Genomic DNA, 12,822 nt, shown 5'->3' on the forward strand with positions numbered 1-12,822 from the left:
AAAGAGGCCACTCCACCCAGTCATAAGTATGAATAGTGTCCTGCTCGTAAATGAGGAGTTGAACTCATCAACCAGAGAAGAGAAAGAAGACATATGATCAATTACATGATAATAGTTATGTACTAAACAAACTGGTTTTCTTTCACAAATTAATACAATGTCAAATATCCTCATGAAGGTTTTGGTGAAAGACCCAAGACAAACGTGACCAAATATATTTGCACAAATTGGCTATGGTCTAATGGAGCCCCACCCATTAGTCTTTGGGGCTGGCATGGGTTGGGGATACATCAAGTCTGTGTCTCTATGTATTTGCTTTGGATCACTATCTTCTAATAATTAAAAAGCATGGGAAACTCAGGAATACACAAACACACATGAGATAAGACTTTTTTAAAAAATAGACAAAAGAAAAGAGATTAAATGAAGTCGTGGAAGCATAAGCACATTGACAGAATGTCTGTTAAATGCTATGCTGCCAAACCGAAAGGCCCAGTGATTTCATATCTAATTTCATGCTTATCTTTAAATACCAAAGTAAATTCAGTAAAACCTCAAAGAAACAAGTCAGAGCTCAAGGTGTTCTTGGGACAGCTTCACTTGGAAGTGGATCAGGAAGGCAATCTGAGTCATGCACAGAAAGCTGCAGGTTTGTCCCTGTTGGTTCAAGGGTCTCAAAAGACACCCCTAAACAAGTCTTTGTGATGATCTTGCTGGGAGCTCTCTGTGTTTGAAGACAGAGGTCATCATGCAATATCTGAAGCTAAAGCTGGCAAGGCACATGGCGAGAGGAGGCACTGTGCTTATGGGACTCAGTGTCATTCAAAAAATAGTTTATTTTATTCATTTATTTTTATTTGAATTTTATTTATTTTAATTAATTTTTATTGCAGTATATTAGATTCACAATGTTGTGTCTTTATTTACAGTTTTAGGAAGCATGCAGTTCAGGGACAGCAGATTTTCAGAAACAGCAGTGTTTATAACTAGGTTAGCATCTAGTCACACTCACAGGCTTGCTGAAGTGTGTCTGTTGCTGAATGGCTGACTTTCATAAGTGTAAGGCCACTCTTAATTGGCTGGATTTAAATGTGGTTAGTGATGTAAACAGTCATTGGCCAACTGGGATAAATTTAAAACTGGTTCTGGTAATTATGGTTTGCAATTTTCAAGAGAGTTTTTCCCAGAAGGATAAGATCTTTTTATCTTATTCTTAAAGCTTAAAGTAGAAAAAGAAAAGTAGAGAAAGAAATTCAGTTCAGTTCAGTTCATTTCATTTCAGTCGCTCAGTCGTGTCCGACTCTTTGCGACCCCAGGGACTGCAGCACGCCAGGCCTCCCTGCCCATCACCAACTTCCGGAGTTTACTCAAACTCATGTCCATTTAGTCGGTGATGCCATCCAACCATCTCATCCTCCGTCGTCCCCTTCTCCTCCTGCCCTCAGTCTTTCCCAGCATCAGAGTCTTTTCAAATGAGTCAGCCCTTCGCGTCAGGTGGCCAAAGTATTGGAGTTTCAGCTTTAGCATCAGTCCTTCCAATGAACACCCAGGACTGAATTCCTTTAGGATTGACTGGTTGGATCTCCTTGCAGTCCAAGGGACTCTAGAGTCTTCTCCAACACCATAGTCCAAAAGCATCAATTCTTCGGCGCTCAGCTTTCTTTATAGTCCAACTCTCACATCCATACATGACTACAGGAAAAACCACAGCGTTAACTACACGGGCCTTTGTTGGCTAAAGAGAAAGCAGAATGAGGTACAAAAGATATGAAGAAACATGGTTCCATTGGACCTCAGGTGTGATTATTGGAGCAGATGTACTTTTTTTCCGGGAAGCAGTTTATCTTAGCTCAGAATATCAGTGTGCAACATGAAAGCACCAGGAACTTTTTCCTAATCACCGTCTCAGGATCTGTAGGCAGTAATGTTCTTGTTTCCCTTCAGTATCTGGCAGACTAGAAGCTCTGCAAATGAATACAGAAGAAGATTCAGAAGTGCTAAGTTCTAGCCCACTATCCTATGATGGCCAAAGTAATTATGAATTTAAAAAAAACAAAACACAAAGTTCTGGTAAAGATAAAGAGATAAGAAAGGGAAACAGGGAGACTTAGAGAAAGAGTTAGATGTATGGAAAATCAAAGGAAGATTTCAGAGGAAGAAGTAGAAAAGGGGGATCAATAAAAAGGGGTCCAGAAAAGAGGATCATTGGGGAAATAAAAAATCTTCATAAACCTTGATTTTGACCCAGAAACAGAGCTACCAATGTTTGGAAATGAGTGCTCCTGTGTGATGTGCTTCGGCGAAGAGGTACGCAGAATTCCAGAAGAAAGAACTGAAAATATGCAAGCTGGTGACAACAGAGGTAAGGCTTCCTGAGGGTGGCAAGATGGGGGTGGCTCCACTGGCAACACAGACCCAGGTAGGGTGGTGGCAGATGGAAGGAAGGAATACAGAATATGGGTGGCTTCCAGTCTATCCCAGTATCCTGATCTCTGCATTTGCTTGACCTGATCCTTTTGGGAATAGCAGGGAAGCAAGAGATCATTATAAAATTGTGTTTAAGGGGTGGCCCGTGTTGATTATAGATGGTTGGTATATTAATTGGGCTTCCCTGGTGGCTCAGATGGTAAAGAATCTGCCTGCAATGCAGGCAACATGGATTTGATCCCTATATTGGGAAGATCCCCCAGAGAAGGGAATGCCAACCCACTCCAGTATTCTTGCCTGGCAGGCTACAGTCCATGGTGTTGCAAAGAGAAATACACTCTTTAAAGTGGCAGTTTATTGTTTATTACATCAGTGTATTACTAACAAAGCTTTGTGATTTACAGTGACTTCTATCCCTGTCACCCAAGAAAGTCAAGTGTATGTCCATTAGTAGGTAATAGTGTCATTTTGTCACAATCTTAGAAAGGTCTCAAAAGATAGCTACTCCTGCCACTTAACTGTCAGAGGGAAAGACTTCAGATCAACTATTCTTAACCCAGCACATATGTTTGATAAATGTTCTCCAGCACGTCACTTGTTTATATAGTGATACTATTCACTTTTGCATATAAGGTCTTATTTCATCCTAACAAAATTCTTAAGGACTAGACAAATATCCCTGAGTAAACTGAAATTGATAGATATTGAAGAATGTCTTTCAAAGTCCCATTAAGAAATAATGGAAGACCCAAGGTCCGGGGCTCCCATATCTCAATTCAGTAGGGTTGATTCCTTTACGATAAAGAGAGATGATAACCCAAACATCTTCATAAATTCAAGCCTTCTGCAGTATGAATCATCTTAAGATTTGTAACTTTCATTTATTTATTTTTGTTTCCACACCATGTGTTTTTTTCTAGATACGGCGGATCTTGGGAACAACTCTGCTGTGAGAAAACCCAAGAGGAGAAGAAGTAAGAGCGCATGCAATTTTATTTGCTTTTGATATTAAAATGAGTCTTTAATGCCTGTTTCATTATTATTATTATTTATAATAATGTGTTAATAATATGAAAACCCCATAAAGGTGTCTATATCCTAGTCTCTGGAACCTGTACTCTGTTATCTTACATGGCAAAAGGGATTTTATACATATGATTAAGATTAAGATAATGGAGATTATCCTGCATTTTCTGGGTGCACTCAGTGTCATCAAGTGGGCCTTAAAATATGAAGAACTGTTCCTGACTGTGAAGAGAGGAGGAAGTGATTATGGAAGATAGTCACACAGAGATGCAATATTGCTAGCTTTGCAGATGAAAGGAAAGAATAAGGAATATTGACGGCTTCTGTTAACAGAAAGTAAGAAAGGAAAGGAAAGAGATTTCCCTCTACCGCCTCCAGACAGGAGTGAAGCCCTACTGAAACCTTGATTTTAGCCCAGAGTGACCCTTGTCAGACTTCTAACCAACATAACTATAAGATAATGAACTGTTTTAAGCCACTAAATTTGTGGTCATTTGCTATGGTACCAATTAAAGAGTAATATGGATTTTGGTTATTGGAAGTGGGATGCAGCCAAAATTCATTCCTAAAAAGGTGGAAATGGCTTTGAATTTGGGCAATGGGCAGAGGGAATTTGGGTAATAAGAATTTTAAATAGAACAATAAAAAATGTCTAGATTGCCTTGAACAGTTAGTATAAACGTGGTGCTGAAGACTGCTTGTGAGGACTTGGAAGTGAAGAGCATGGTAGGAAAAATCTATGTCATTTTGGAGAATATATAAATCATTATGAAAAAGCTGTTAGTAGCAATATGGAGGCTAAAGGTGTCATGAAGGAAATAAGGAAAATGTTTTTGAAAATGAAAAGGGATACATTAGTGGCAGAAAGCTCAGCAAAATTAAGTCCTGTAGTTATGTGGAAAGCAGAATTTTTTGGATATATAGCTAAGGAGATTCCTAATTACCATGATAAAGGTGCAGCTAGTTTCATGTTGCTGCTTAGAGTAAACTGCAAAAGGAAAGAGGTAAGTCAAGGGAAGAGCTGCTAAACAAAAGGAATCAGAACTTGATGATTTAAAATTTTTTTAGCCTATTCAGATTGCAAAATGCTAAAGTTAGGAGAGTCACTGTCAGGAAAACATGCTCTGTGGTGACAACCAAGAGTGTCACTATATAACGTTTTGCGAATGTCCCAGAAGTAGTGAAACATCAAAGTATTAAGTCACACAAATTGTTCTTCAAAGAGATTAAGTTTGTGACCCATAGATACCCTCAGCCATCTCAGCAGAAGTGAAAAATGGATATGTTAGTCTACAAGAAAGATTTGTGGAGGAGACTCTCATCTAATGGATGAGATTCTCATGACATATATGGGAGATATAGAAGATTCTTAAGACATTTACACCAACAGAAACAGAGATGTCCTTGTTCTAGTCCTTAGAGCCTGTAATCTGTTACTTTACCTGGCAGAAAAGACACTGGTGGTGTGATTAAGGTAAAGATTTTGACATGGGGAGATTTTTCTAGATTATCTGGGTGGCCCCAATCAAGTCTCATGGATCCTTAAAATCAGAAAACTTTTCGTGCTATGGAGAGAGGGATATGTGACTATAGAATAATGATCAAGGAGATACAGTGTGGATGGCTTCAGAGAATAAGGCAGGGAGCAATGAGCCAAGAAATGGGGGCAGCCTTCAGAAGCTTGAAAATGTAAAGAAATCAAATATCCCCTACAGCTTCCAGAAAGAAACAAAGCCTCTAGATGCCTTGATTTTAGCTCAGTGAGACTTGTGTCAGATTCCTGATCTTCCAAACTGCAAGATAACACATTGCGTTTCTTTAAGCCAAGAAGTTTCTGGTAATTTATAATAGTAACAATAGAGAACTAATACTTTTCATAAGACAAAACAGAAACAAACAAAAATCCTGAGTTTCACCTTTATATCATTAGGTTCAGTTCAGTTCAGTCGCTCAGTCGTGTCTGACTCTTTGCGACCCCATGAATCGCAGCACACCAGGCCTCCCTGTCCATCACCAACTGCTAGAGTTCACTCAGACTCACGTCCGTCGAGTCAGTGATGCCATCCAGCCATCTCATGCTCTGTTGTCTCCTTCTCCTCCTGCCCCCAATCCCTCCCAGCATCAGAGTCTTTTCCAATGAGTCAACTCTTCACATGAGGTGGCCAAAGTACTAGAGTTTCAGCTTTAGCATCATTCCTTCCAAAGAAATCCCAGGGCTGATCTCCGCTAGAATGGACTGGTTGGATCTCCTTGCAGTCCAAGGGACTCTCAAAATAGCAATTTATAGTTCTTCAAATCTTGCTGTTTTCAAAATTTTTAAATATGTGATCCGTATAAATTTTGATTGATGTGTATCTTCCCAGATTTTTCTATGCATGTTTTGAGATATTTACATCTTACACTAACACATTATATCATAAATCTATTTAGATTGTTATATTTCCCTTACTTTAAATCAGAATGTCATGCACAAGAGATTATAAACATTTAACATTTTACCAACTTAACTGTAAAAAGTTTTATTTTATTCTGCTTTAATTTGCATTGCTCTCATTTTTATTGTGGTTGAGCATTTTATCAGTTATTTGTTTTCCTTCTTCTAAAAGTGGATAGTGTGTATGCCTTGCCAGTATTGCTATCTTTTTTTTAAACCATACTGAAAAAACATAGGAATATTTATATATACAGTAAACTTTGCCTATGTATACTGTTAGTATTTTATTTCATTTGATGTTATTCTCTTAGGTTTATTTATAACATACTTTATCCTAGAGAAATTTGACATTTTATATAGTAAGATCTATCAGGATTTTCGTTTATGGCTTCTAGGTTTTGTTTACAATATACAAAGATGTTTTCCAACTTGAAATTTTAAAAATACTTATATATGCTTCTAAAATATTTGAAGTACTTAATACTTTTAAATGTTTAAATCTATTATTCACAAAAGACTCACCTCTTTGTGTGTGATGTGAAATAGTAATTACAAGGAATAACACCAACTTTTTAAAAAATTGAAATATGCTAATGTACAATATTATATGTTATAGGTATATAATTTTGAAGGTTATACTCCATTTATGGTTATTATAAAATATTTGCTATATCCCCCATGATGTACAATATATGCTTATAGCTTATTGTATACCTAGTAGTTTATACCTCTTAATTCTCTGCCCCTAATTTGCCCCTCCCCTCTTACTTCTCCTCACTGGTAATCATTAGTTTATTCTCTGTATCTGTGAGTCTGCTTCATTTTTGTTACATTCACTAGTTTGTTGTATTTTTAAGATTCCAGATAGAAGTTATATCATATAGTATTTGCCTTTCTCTATCTGACTTATTTCACTTAGCATGCTGCTGCTACTGCTGCTGCTAAGTCACTTCAGTCGTGTCCGACTCTGTGCGACCCCATAGACAGCAGCCCACCATTCTCTTCAAATCCATCCATGTTGACACAGATGGAAAAAATCTTCATTCTTTTTTATGGCTGAGTAATATTCCATGTGTGTCTATCTGTATCTATCTGTCTACCACATCTCCTTTTCCCATTCGTCTCTTGGTGGACACTTACATTGCTTCCATTTCTTGGCAATTATAAAAATGCTGCTGTGAATATTAGGGTACATGTATCTTTTCAAATGAGTGTTTTTGTGTTTTTTGTTTATGCATTCAGGAGTGGGGCTGCTATGTCATATGATAATTTTATGCTTAGTTTTCTGAAAAACCCCATATTGTCTTCCACAGAGGCTGTACCAGCTTGCATTCTTATAATAGCGTGTGGTGTTTCCCTTTTCTCCATGCTTTTGCTCACCTTGTTATTTGTGTTCTTTCTGATGAAAGCCATTCTGATAGGTGCAAGGTGGTTTTGATTTGCATTTCTCTGAAGATCAGTGATGTTGAACATCTTTTCATGTGCCAGTGGATGCCAACACTATTTCCTTCATGATCTGAATGCCCTTTTGCATCTTTTCCTGTGTTCATGGATCTGTGTCTGATTCTACTCTGAGATACTGGTCTATTTAGTTTTAATGTGGTACCAAGTTGGTTTAATTATAATATTTAAAAGTAAAATTTTCTATTCCTACTTGATATATATATATATATATATATATATATTTTTTTTTCCCCAAAGAGAAAAGTAAAAAATAAAGTGAGGAGCAACAGAAAAGGGGATTTCAGAAGTCTGGTAAATCTGGCTCACTCATTGTGCATAAATTTTAGAATCAGTCAAGATTTCCTCCCTACACCTCCACAACTGCATTGGAGCTTTGAAAAAATATTGAATTTGGAGCTTAGTTTGGGTAGATTTGAGGTTTTTACAAGAAGCATGAGCTCTTCACTTATTCAGGTCATCTTTTATGTTCTTCAACAAAGTTTGAGCTTTTGTAAATAGATCTTGCCAATTTTTACTTTCCTAGTCAGCTTTATTGACCTATAATTTCATATAATAGCATTTATCACTGTTAAGGTATGACTGGGTTTTAACAGACTGACCTCATCAATTCTGTAGAATTTATTGAAGTTTCCTTTGCATCCTAATTTATGGTCAATCTTTGTGAATGTTCTATGCCACTTAAAAATTATATTTGAACTATTTGTTGGGGTCTAATTTCTTCCCATTTACACAGTCTTTATTAAGTATGACTTTGTTGTTTAATTCTTGCATCTTCTAAATTAGGCTATATTTGTTCCGTCAGGTTTGTATTTAAGTGTGGTAAACTCTCCCACATGACTGTCTGTGTATTTGACTCCTCACTATTCTATTGTTTTACTTTAAATATTTTGAGGGTATTCATGACTGTATAACTTAATGAATTCTTTCTATTTATTGTTATACAGTGTTTCTCTTATCCATACTAATGCTTTTGATATTAAAATCTCTTTTTCTGGGTGCTGATAGTGTAATGTAAACTTAAATGTTTTATACTTTTTGATGCTTTTTACTTCTTTTACTTTAAGCCCATTTTTGCAGCTTTGTTTTATGCCTCTTTTAACAACACTTAGCTTCTTCTAATCTTCTCTGATCTTTTTTAAAATCCTAACTGTGTAATAGTTAAATTTTATTTGTTTACATTTGTTCTGATTCCTGATATATGTCAACTTGTATATCACTGTTCATTTTTATTTTTCTGTGTTTTTGTGTCTCTTTCCTACACTCAAATGGATTGAGATAGAATTCTATATTCCACTTTTTTTCTCTGCTGGTTTAGAGACTAGAGATGAAATTTCTGTAATCTTTTTGACCATGCCCCATCCCCCAAAGATGACAAGGATCGTAGCCTGGATTCGCTGAAGACTGACCATCCATCTCTACTATTTAGCTATTATTTAACATTTTATTTTAAATTTTCTTTTAATTATAGTTTGGAAACTTATGATTTTTGCAGTTGACATCTACTTAAACACTTAAAAATCATTTTATGTACTTGACATCTACTTAACCACTTAAAAATCATTTTATGTACTCATCACTGTTTCTTTTCTTTGATTTTGCTTTTTGTCTAGTTGAAATAAGTCATTTAGTTTTAGTGAATGGTCTGTGAAAGTGAAAGTTGCTCAGTCGTGTCTGACTCTTTATGACCCCATGGACTATGCATTCCGTGGAATTTTCCAGGCCAGAATACTGGAGTGGGTAGCCTTTCCCTTCTCCAGAGGATTTTCCAACCCAGGAATTGAATCAGGGACTCCTGCATTGCAGGGGAATTCTTTACCAAGTGAGCTTTCAGGGAAGCCCTATAAGCGGTAAATTTTTCAAGTGTTGTATGTGCAAATTTGTCTTTACTTTAATAGAATTTTTTTCATGAAGTTAACAATTCTAGGTTGACATTTATTTTTCATCAGTACAATAAAGTGTTTACTACATTGTCTTCTAGAATCTGTTTTGTGACTGATAAAAATTTCTCTTATTGTGATTGTCATTTCTTGGTAAATAACCTGTGCTTTCTTTCTAAAAGTTCTTGCTCCAACATGGAATCATGAAAAATTTAAATTTAGAGAAAACTTGGGAAATTTTTATAGTATAACCAGAATACTTTAATATAGATTCACAATTGACCTTGTACTGTTCTTGCTTTATCACATTTCTTTCAATCTATCCATTTCCTATATATCCACTAAGCCATCTTCAAGTTTGAAACATTCCAAAGATACAGATATCAGTACTCTTTCCCCCAAATACTCTAATATGTACATCATTAACCAGAGTTCCATATTTATTTGCAGTTCTTTATTTTTTTTCTTTTGAAATAAAGTATATAATAAAATGTACAAATACTAAGTGTACCATTGATGAGTTTTAATAGATTCAGTTCTCCCATATTATCCAAATGCTTATCAGGATACAGAACATGGCCATCACCCTGGAAACAACCCTTAAGCTCTTTCTGGGATATCCTTACTCCTTACTCATCAGCGACAACCATTCTTCTTTTTTTTTTTTTCTATTTTTGAAGATGATAATTTGGCTTGCTTTAAAACTTTTTTTTTGTTACAATGTTTTATTGTTTCCAGGATATTTTGTACCCCCCAAAAAGACTTTAGGGGTGGTGTGATGTTTTTCACAAAGGCTAAAATGCAGTGGTAGCATTTCAGATATTAGCATGCATGAAGGCAGAAATATTTTTGCACTAGCACCCATCATCTTATTTTGTCTTCTTTTTTAAAGAAAATTTTTTGTTGCAAGATATTTGCTTCATATTTTGCTGGTTTCTGCCATACATCAACATGATATGTGATTTTGGAGCATAGTCTCTTTTGGTATAAATCTATTCCACTCAGCAGAGTGTTTTTGAGATTTAGCCATATCGTTGAATGTATCAGTAGTTTGTATCAGTTTGTGACAAAGTAAGTTACATTGTATGACTATACCATATTTTGTGTATACCCTCTCCTTCTGATGGAGATCACTAGTGTTTCCAGTTTTTGGCTAATATGAAAAACCCGCAGTGAACACTGTTGTAGAAATCTTTCAGCGGCTCTATGTCTTTGTAACTCTCGTATAAATTCCTATAAATGAAATTGCTAAGATACAGAATAGGTGCATCAATTTTTTTCATCTCCCTAAACCCACTGAGGGGTTAGTAGTCCGGCACACACAGGCTGTGCCCAAGCTGAAGATACCCCAGCCGTGGAAGGGGCTGTTGTGCAGTTGCTAAGCTGTGTCTGACCCTTTGCGACCCCATGGGCTGTAGCATCCCAGGCTCCTCTGTCCTCCACTATCTCTTGGAGTTTGCTCAGATTCATGTCCATTGAACCAGTGGTGCTGTCTAACCTTAGAAAGGGGCTACTAGCAAAACTGTACAGAACTTATCCAAGAGGGAGACATTATCTTATTAGCTGGAATTGAAGCAAAGTTTACTATCTTGGAATACCTCTAAGGAGGGAGACGTTCTCTGTTTTATATTGGTCAGGAAACAAATCTGCTCTCTGACCTGGAAGGCTACATTATCTCTAGCTTGCAAAGCTGTTTGTTCAAACATCCTTGGAAAGACTCTGAGGTGTGTGGAAGTACCGCAGAGAATCCCCACCCCCATAACAAATTCACCTCACACATCATGAGTATGTGCGTGCTAAGTTGCTTCAGCCCTGTCAGACTCTTTGCGACCCCATGGACTGTAGCCCGCCAGGCTCCTCTGTCCATGGGATCCTCCAGGCAAGATTCCTAGAGTGGGTTGCCATGCCCTCCTCCAGGGGATCTTCGCAACCCAGGGATCGAACTTGCGACTCCTGTGACTCCTGCATTGCAAACAGATTCTTTACCACTAAGCCACTGGGGAGGCCCCATCTTACCCATCAGATTCTGGCAAATTTCCCCAAGGAGATAACACTGCATCAGCCATCCCAATTAATCCAACCAATGTAGGCTAGGACTAAGTCCATCCAATTTAGTTCCTGCTGCATTTAACGAGTTTCGTAAACCACAAATGCCTTGGGTCGCTAATGACCACCTCTGAAGTATAATTCTCCCTATTTAAATGGGGGAGGCAGGTGAATGCCTGGCTTTCATACAAGAAGTACAGTTCCAAGGGTACACATGGTGTACCTGGAAGGGAAATATTTAAAGCGGTTGAGGTCCCCTAAAAGGGCATATATCAGCCAGGAGGAAGGTGGACAGTGTCCCCAGGGTGGGCCCTGGCCAACTGTAAGCTTTATAGTTTCCAGTTCTGTTCATTGTGTCGAGGCCTTGATTTGGAGGGTGGTCGCTTCCTGAGGACCGTCCTTCTGATCTGTCCTCTTTGTTCATGATGCCAACCAGATGGTGTTCATTCTCAACCCCCCATCATCGAATGACTGAGTGGGAATAGGGGTGTTGTCTGGAGGGATTCTGCATGGGCTGTGCAGACGCTGGGGCCAGCCCTTTTTCTTGTATCCGGTGCAGCATGGCAGATTGAGTGTCTGTGTGGTGGGAGAGCTGTCCCGGCCTTTCTTCTGCGAGGGATTCAGGGAGATCCTGAAAGATAGATCTTGTTAGTGGTTCTCCATCCCCAGTACCTTCTAGAGTTTATGCCTGGAGTTTTCCTTTTCACTGACACAAAATCTCTACCATTCCAGTGGCTGGGCCTTCACATGTTTTTCCCCAATCATTTCTTATTCCCCTCTCAGACCTTTCATTCAGAAGAGTCGGATACAAACGGGATAAAGGCACTTTCACAAAACATAACCAGAACTGAATCTGAACCCCTTGGGCACTCCCAAGCTGTGCCTTCCAGGCTCATTGGGGACAGAAGGAGGCATTGTGCTCTAGAGTGTTGGAAAAGAATCCTGAGTTTTCAGGACTGACCTGTTTAACAGCATTAATCCCTCAGTGCCTTTGTCCTGATCATTATCCAGGAAGGAGTTGAGCCCTTTCAGAGGACAGCTGCCTTCAGTAACCAAAGAGCCTATAGAGGTGTGTGGACAGGAGGAGATGATGGATGTGGGCCAGAGAGTCAGTGCAGTATAGAGATTTTTTGACACATGGCACATCTTTATCAGAGTGCAGTGGTCCTGGGAGCCGGGCTCGATACCCTTGAATTTGTAGGGCCACAGTGGTGTGGCCAGAATCGGCCAGGAGCAGGCAGAGGCAAAACCCCTTGCCATGTGGCTCCTCTCATGTGAAACAAATGGGTCAGCTTCTAGCAGGAGTCATGAGCCTGACCGTCAGCCATAACGCTGGCATCAGAATCATGGGGTCAGCCTCCACTGGTAGAGATCAGGCATCTGGGAATTTCCCTGAGGGGCCTGGGCAGGTCAGTCACGCCGCAGCTCATTTCCACCATCACTAGCCCAGAGACTGGTGTTCCTACTCCGCCAGCGTCTGTAGTTCTCCACATGGCGCACCAAGCATGTAGCTCATGTGGGGGGGCCGAGTCATCCTATTTCCTCCAG

General features: G+C 38.6%; 1 protein-coding gene across 50 annotated transcripts in view; it reads left to right on the forward strand.

The window, feature by feature from the left end:
- The window catches only part of SP140 (SP140 nuclear body protein), a 79,470-nt gene that overhangs the window by 44,232 nt on the left and 22,416 nt on the right, over positions 1–12,822 (forward strand). For 42 of the 50 annotated variants that reach the window (XM_069578521.1, XM_069578523.1, XM_069578525.1 and 39 more), the window contains 2 exons: positions 2,249–2,362; positions 3,348–3,401. In XM_069578521.1, coding sequence (XP_069434622.1) covers positions 2,249–2,362; positions 3,348–3,401 — 168 coding nt within the window. The remainder of the gene's footprint in view (positions 1–2,248; positions 2,363–3,347; positions 3,402–12,822) is intronic. The other 8 variants (XM_069578522.1, XM_069578524.1, XM_069578527.1 and 5 more) reach the window with 1 other exon arrangement.

Source organism: Ovis canadensis, chromosome 2 (genome assembly GCF_042477335.2).
Source record: "Ovis canadensis isolate MfBH-ARS-UI-01 breed Bighorn chromosome 2, ARS-UI_OviCan_v2, whole genome shotgun sequence".
Taxonomy (NCBI): Eukaryota; Metazoa; Chordata; class Mammalia; order Artiodactyla; family Bovidae; genus Ovis; species Ovis canadensis.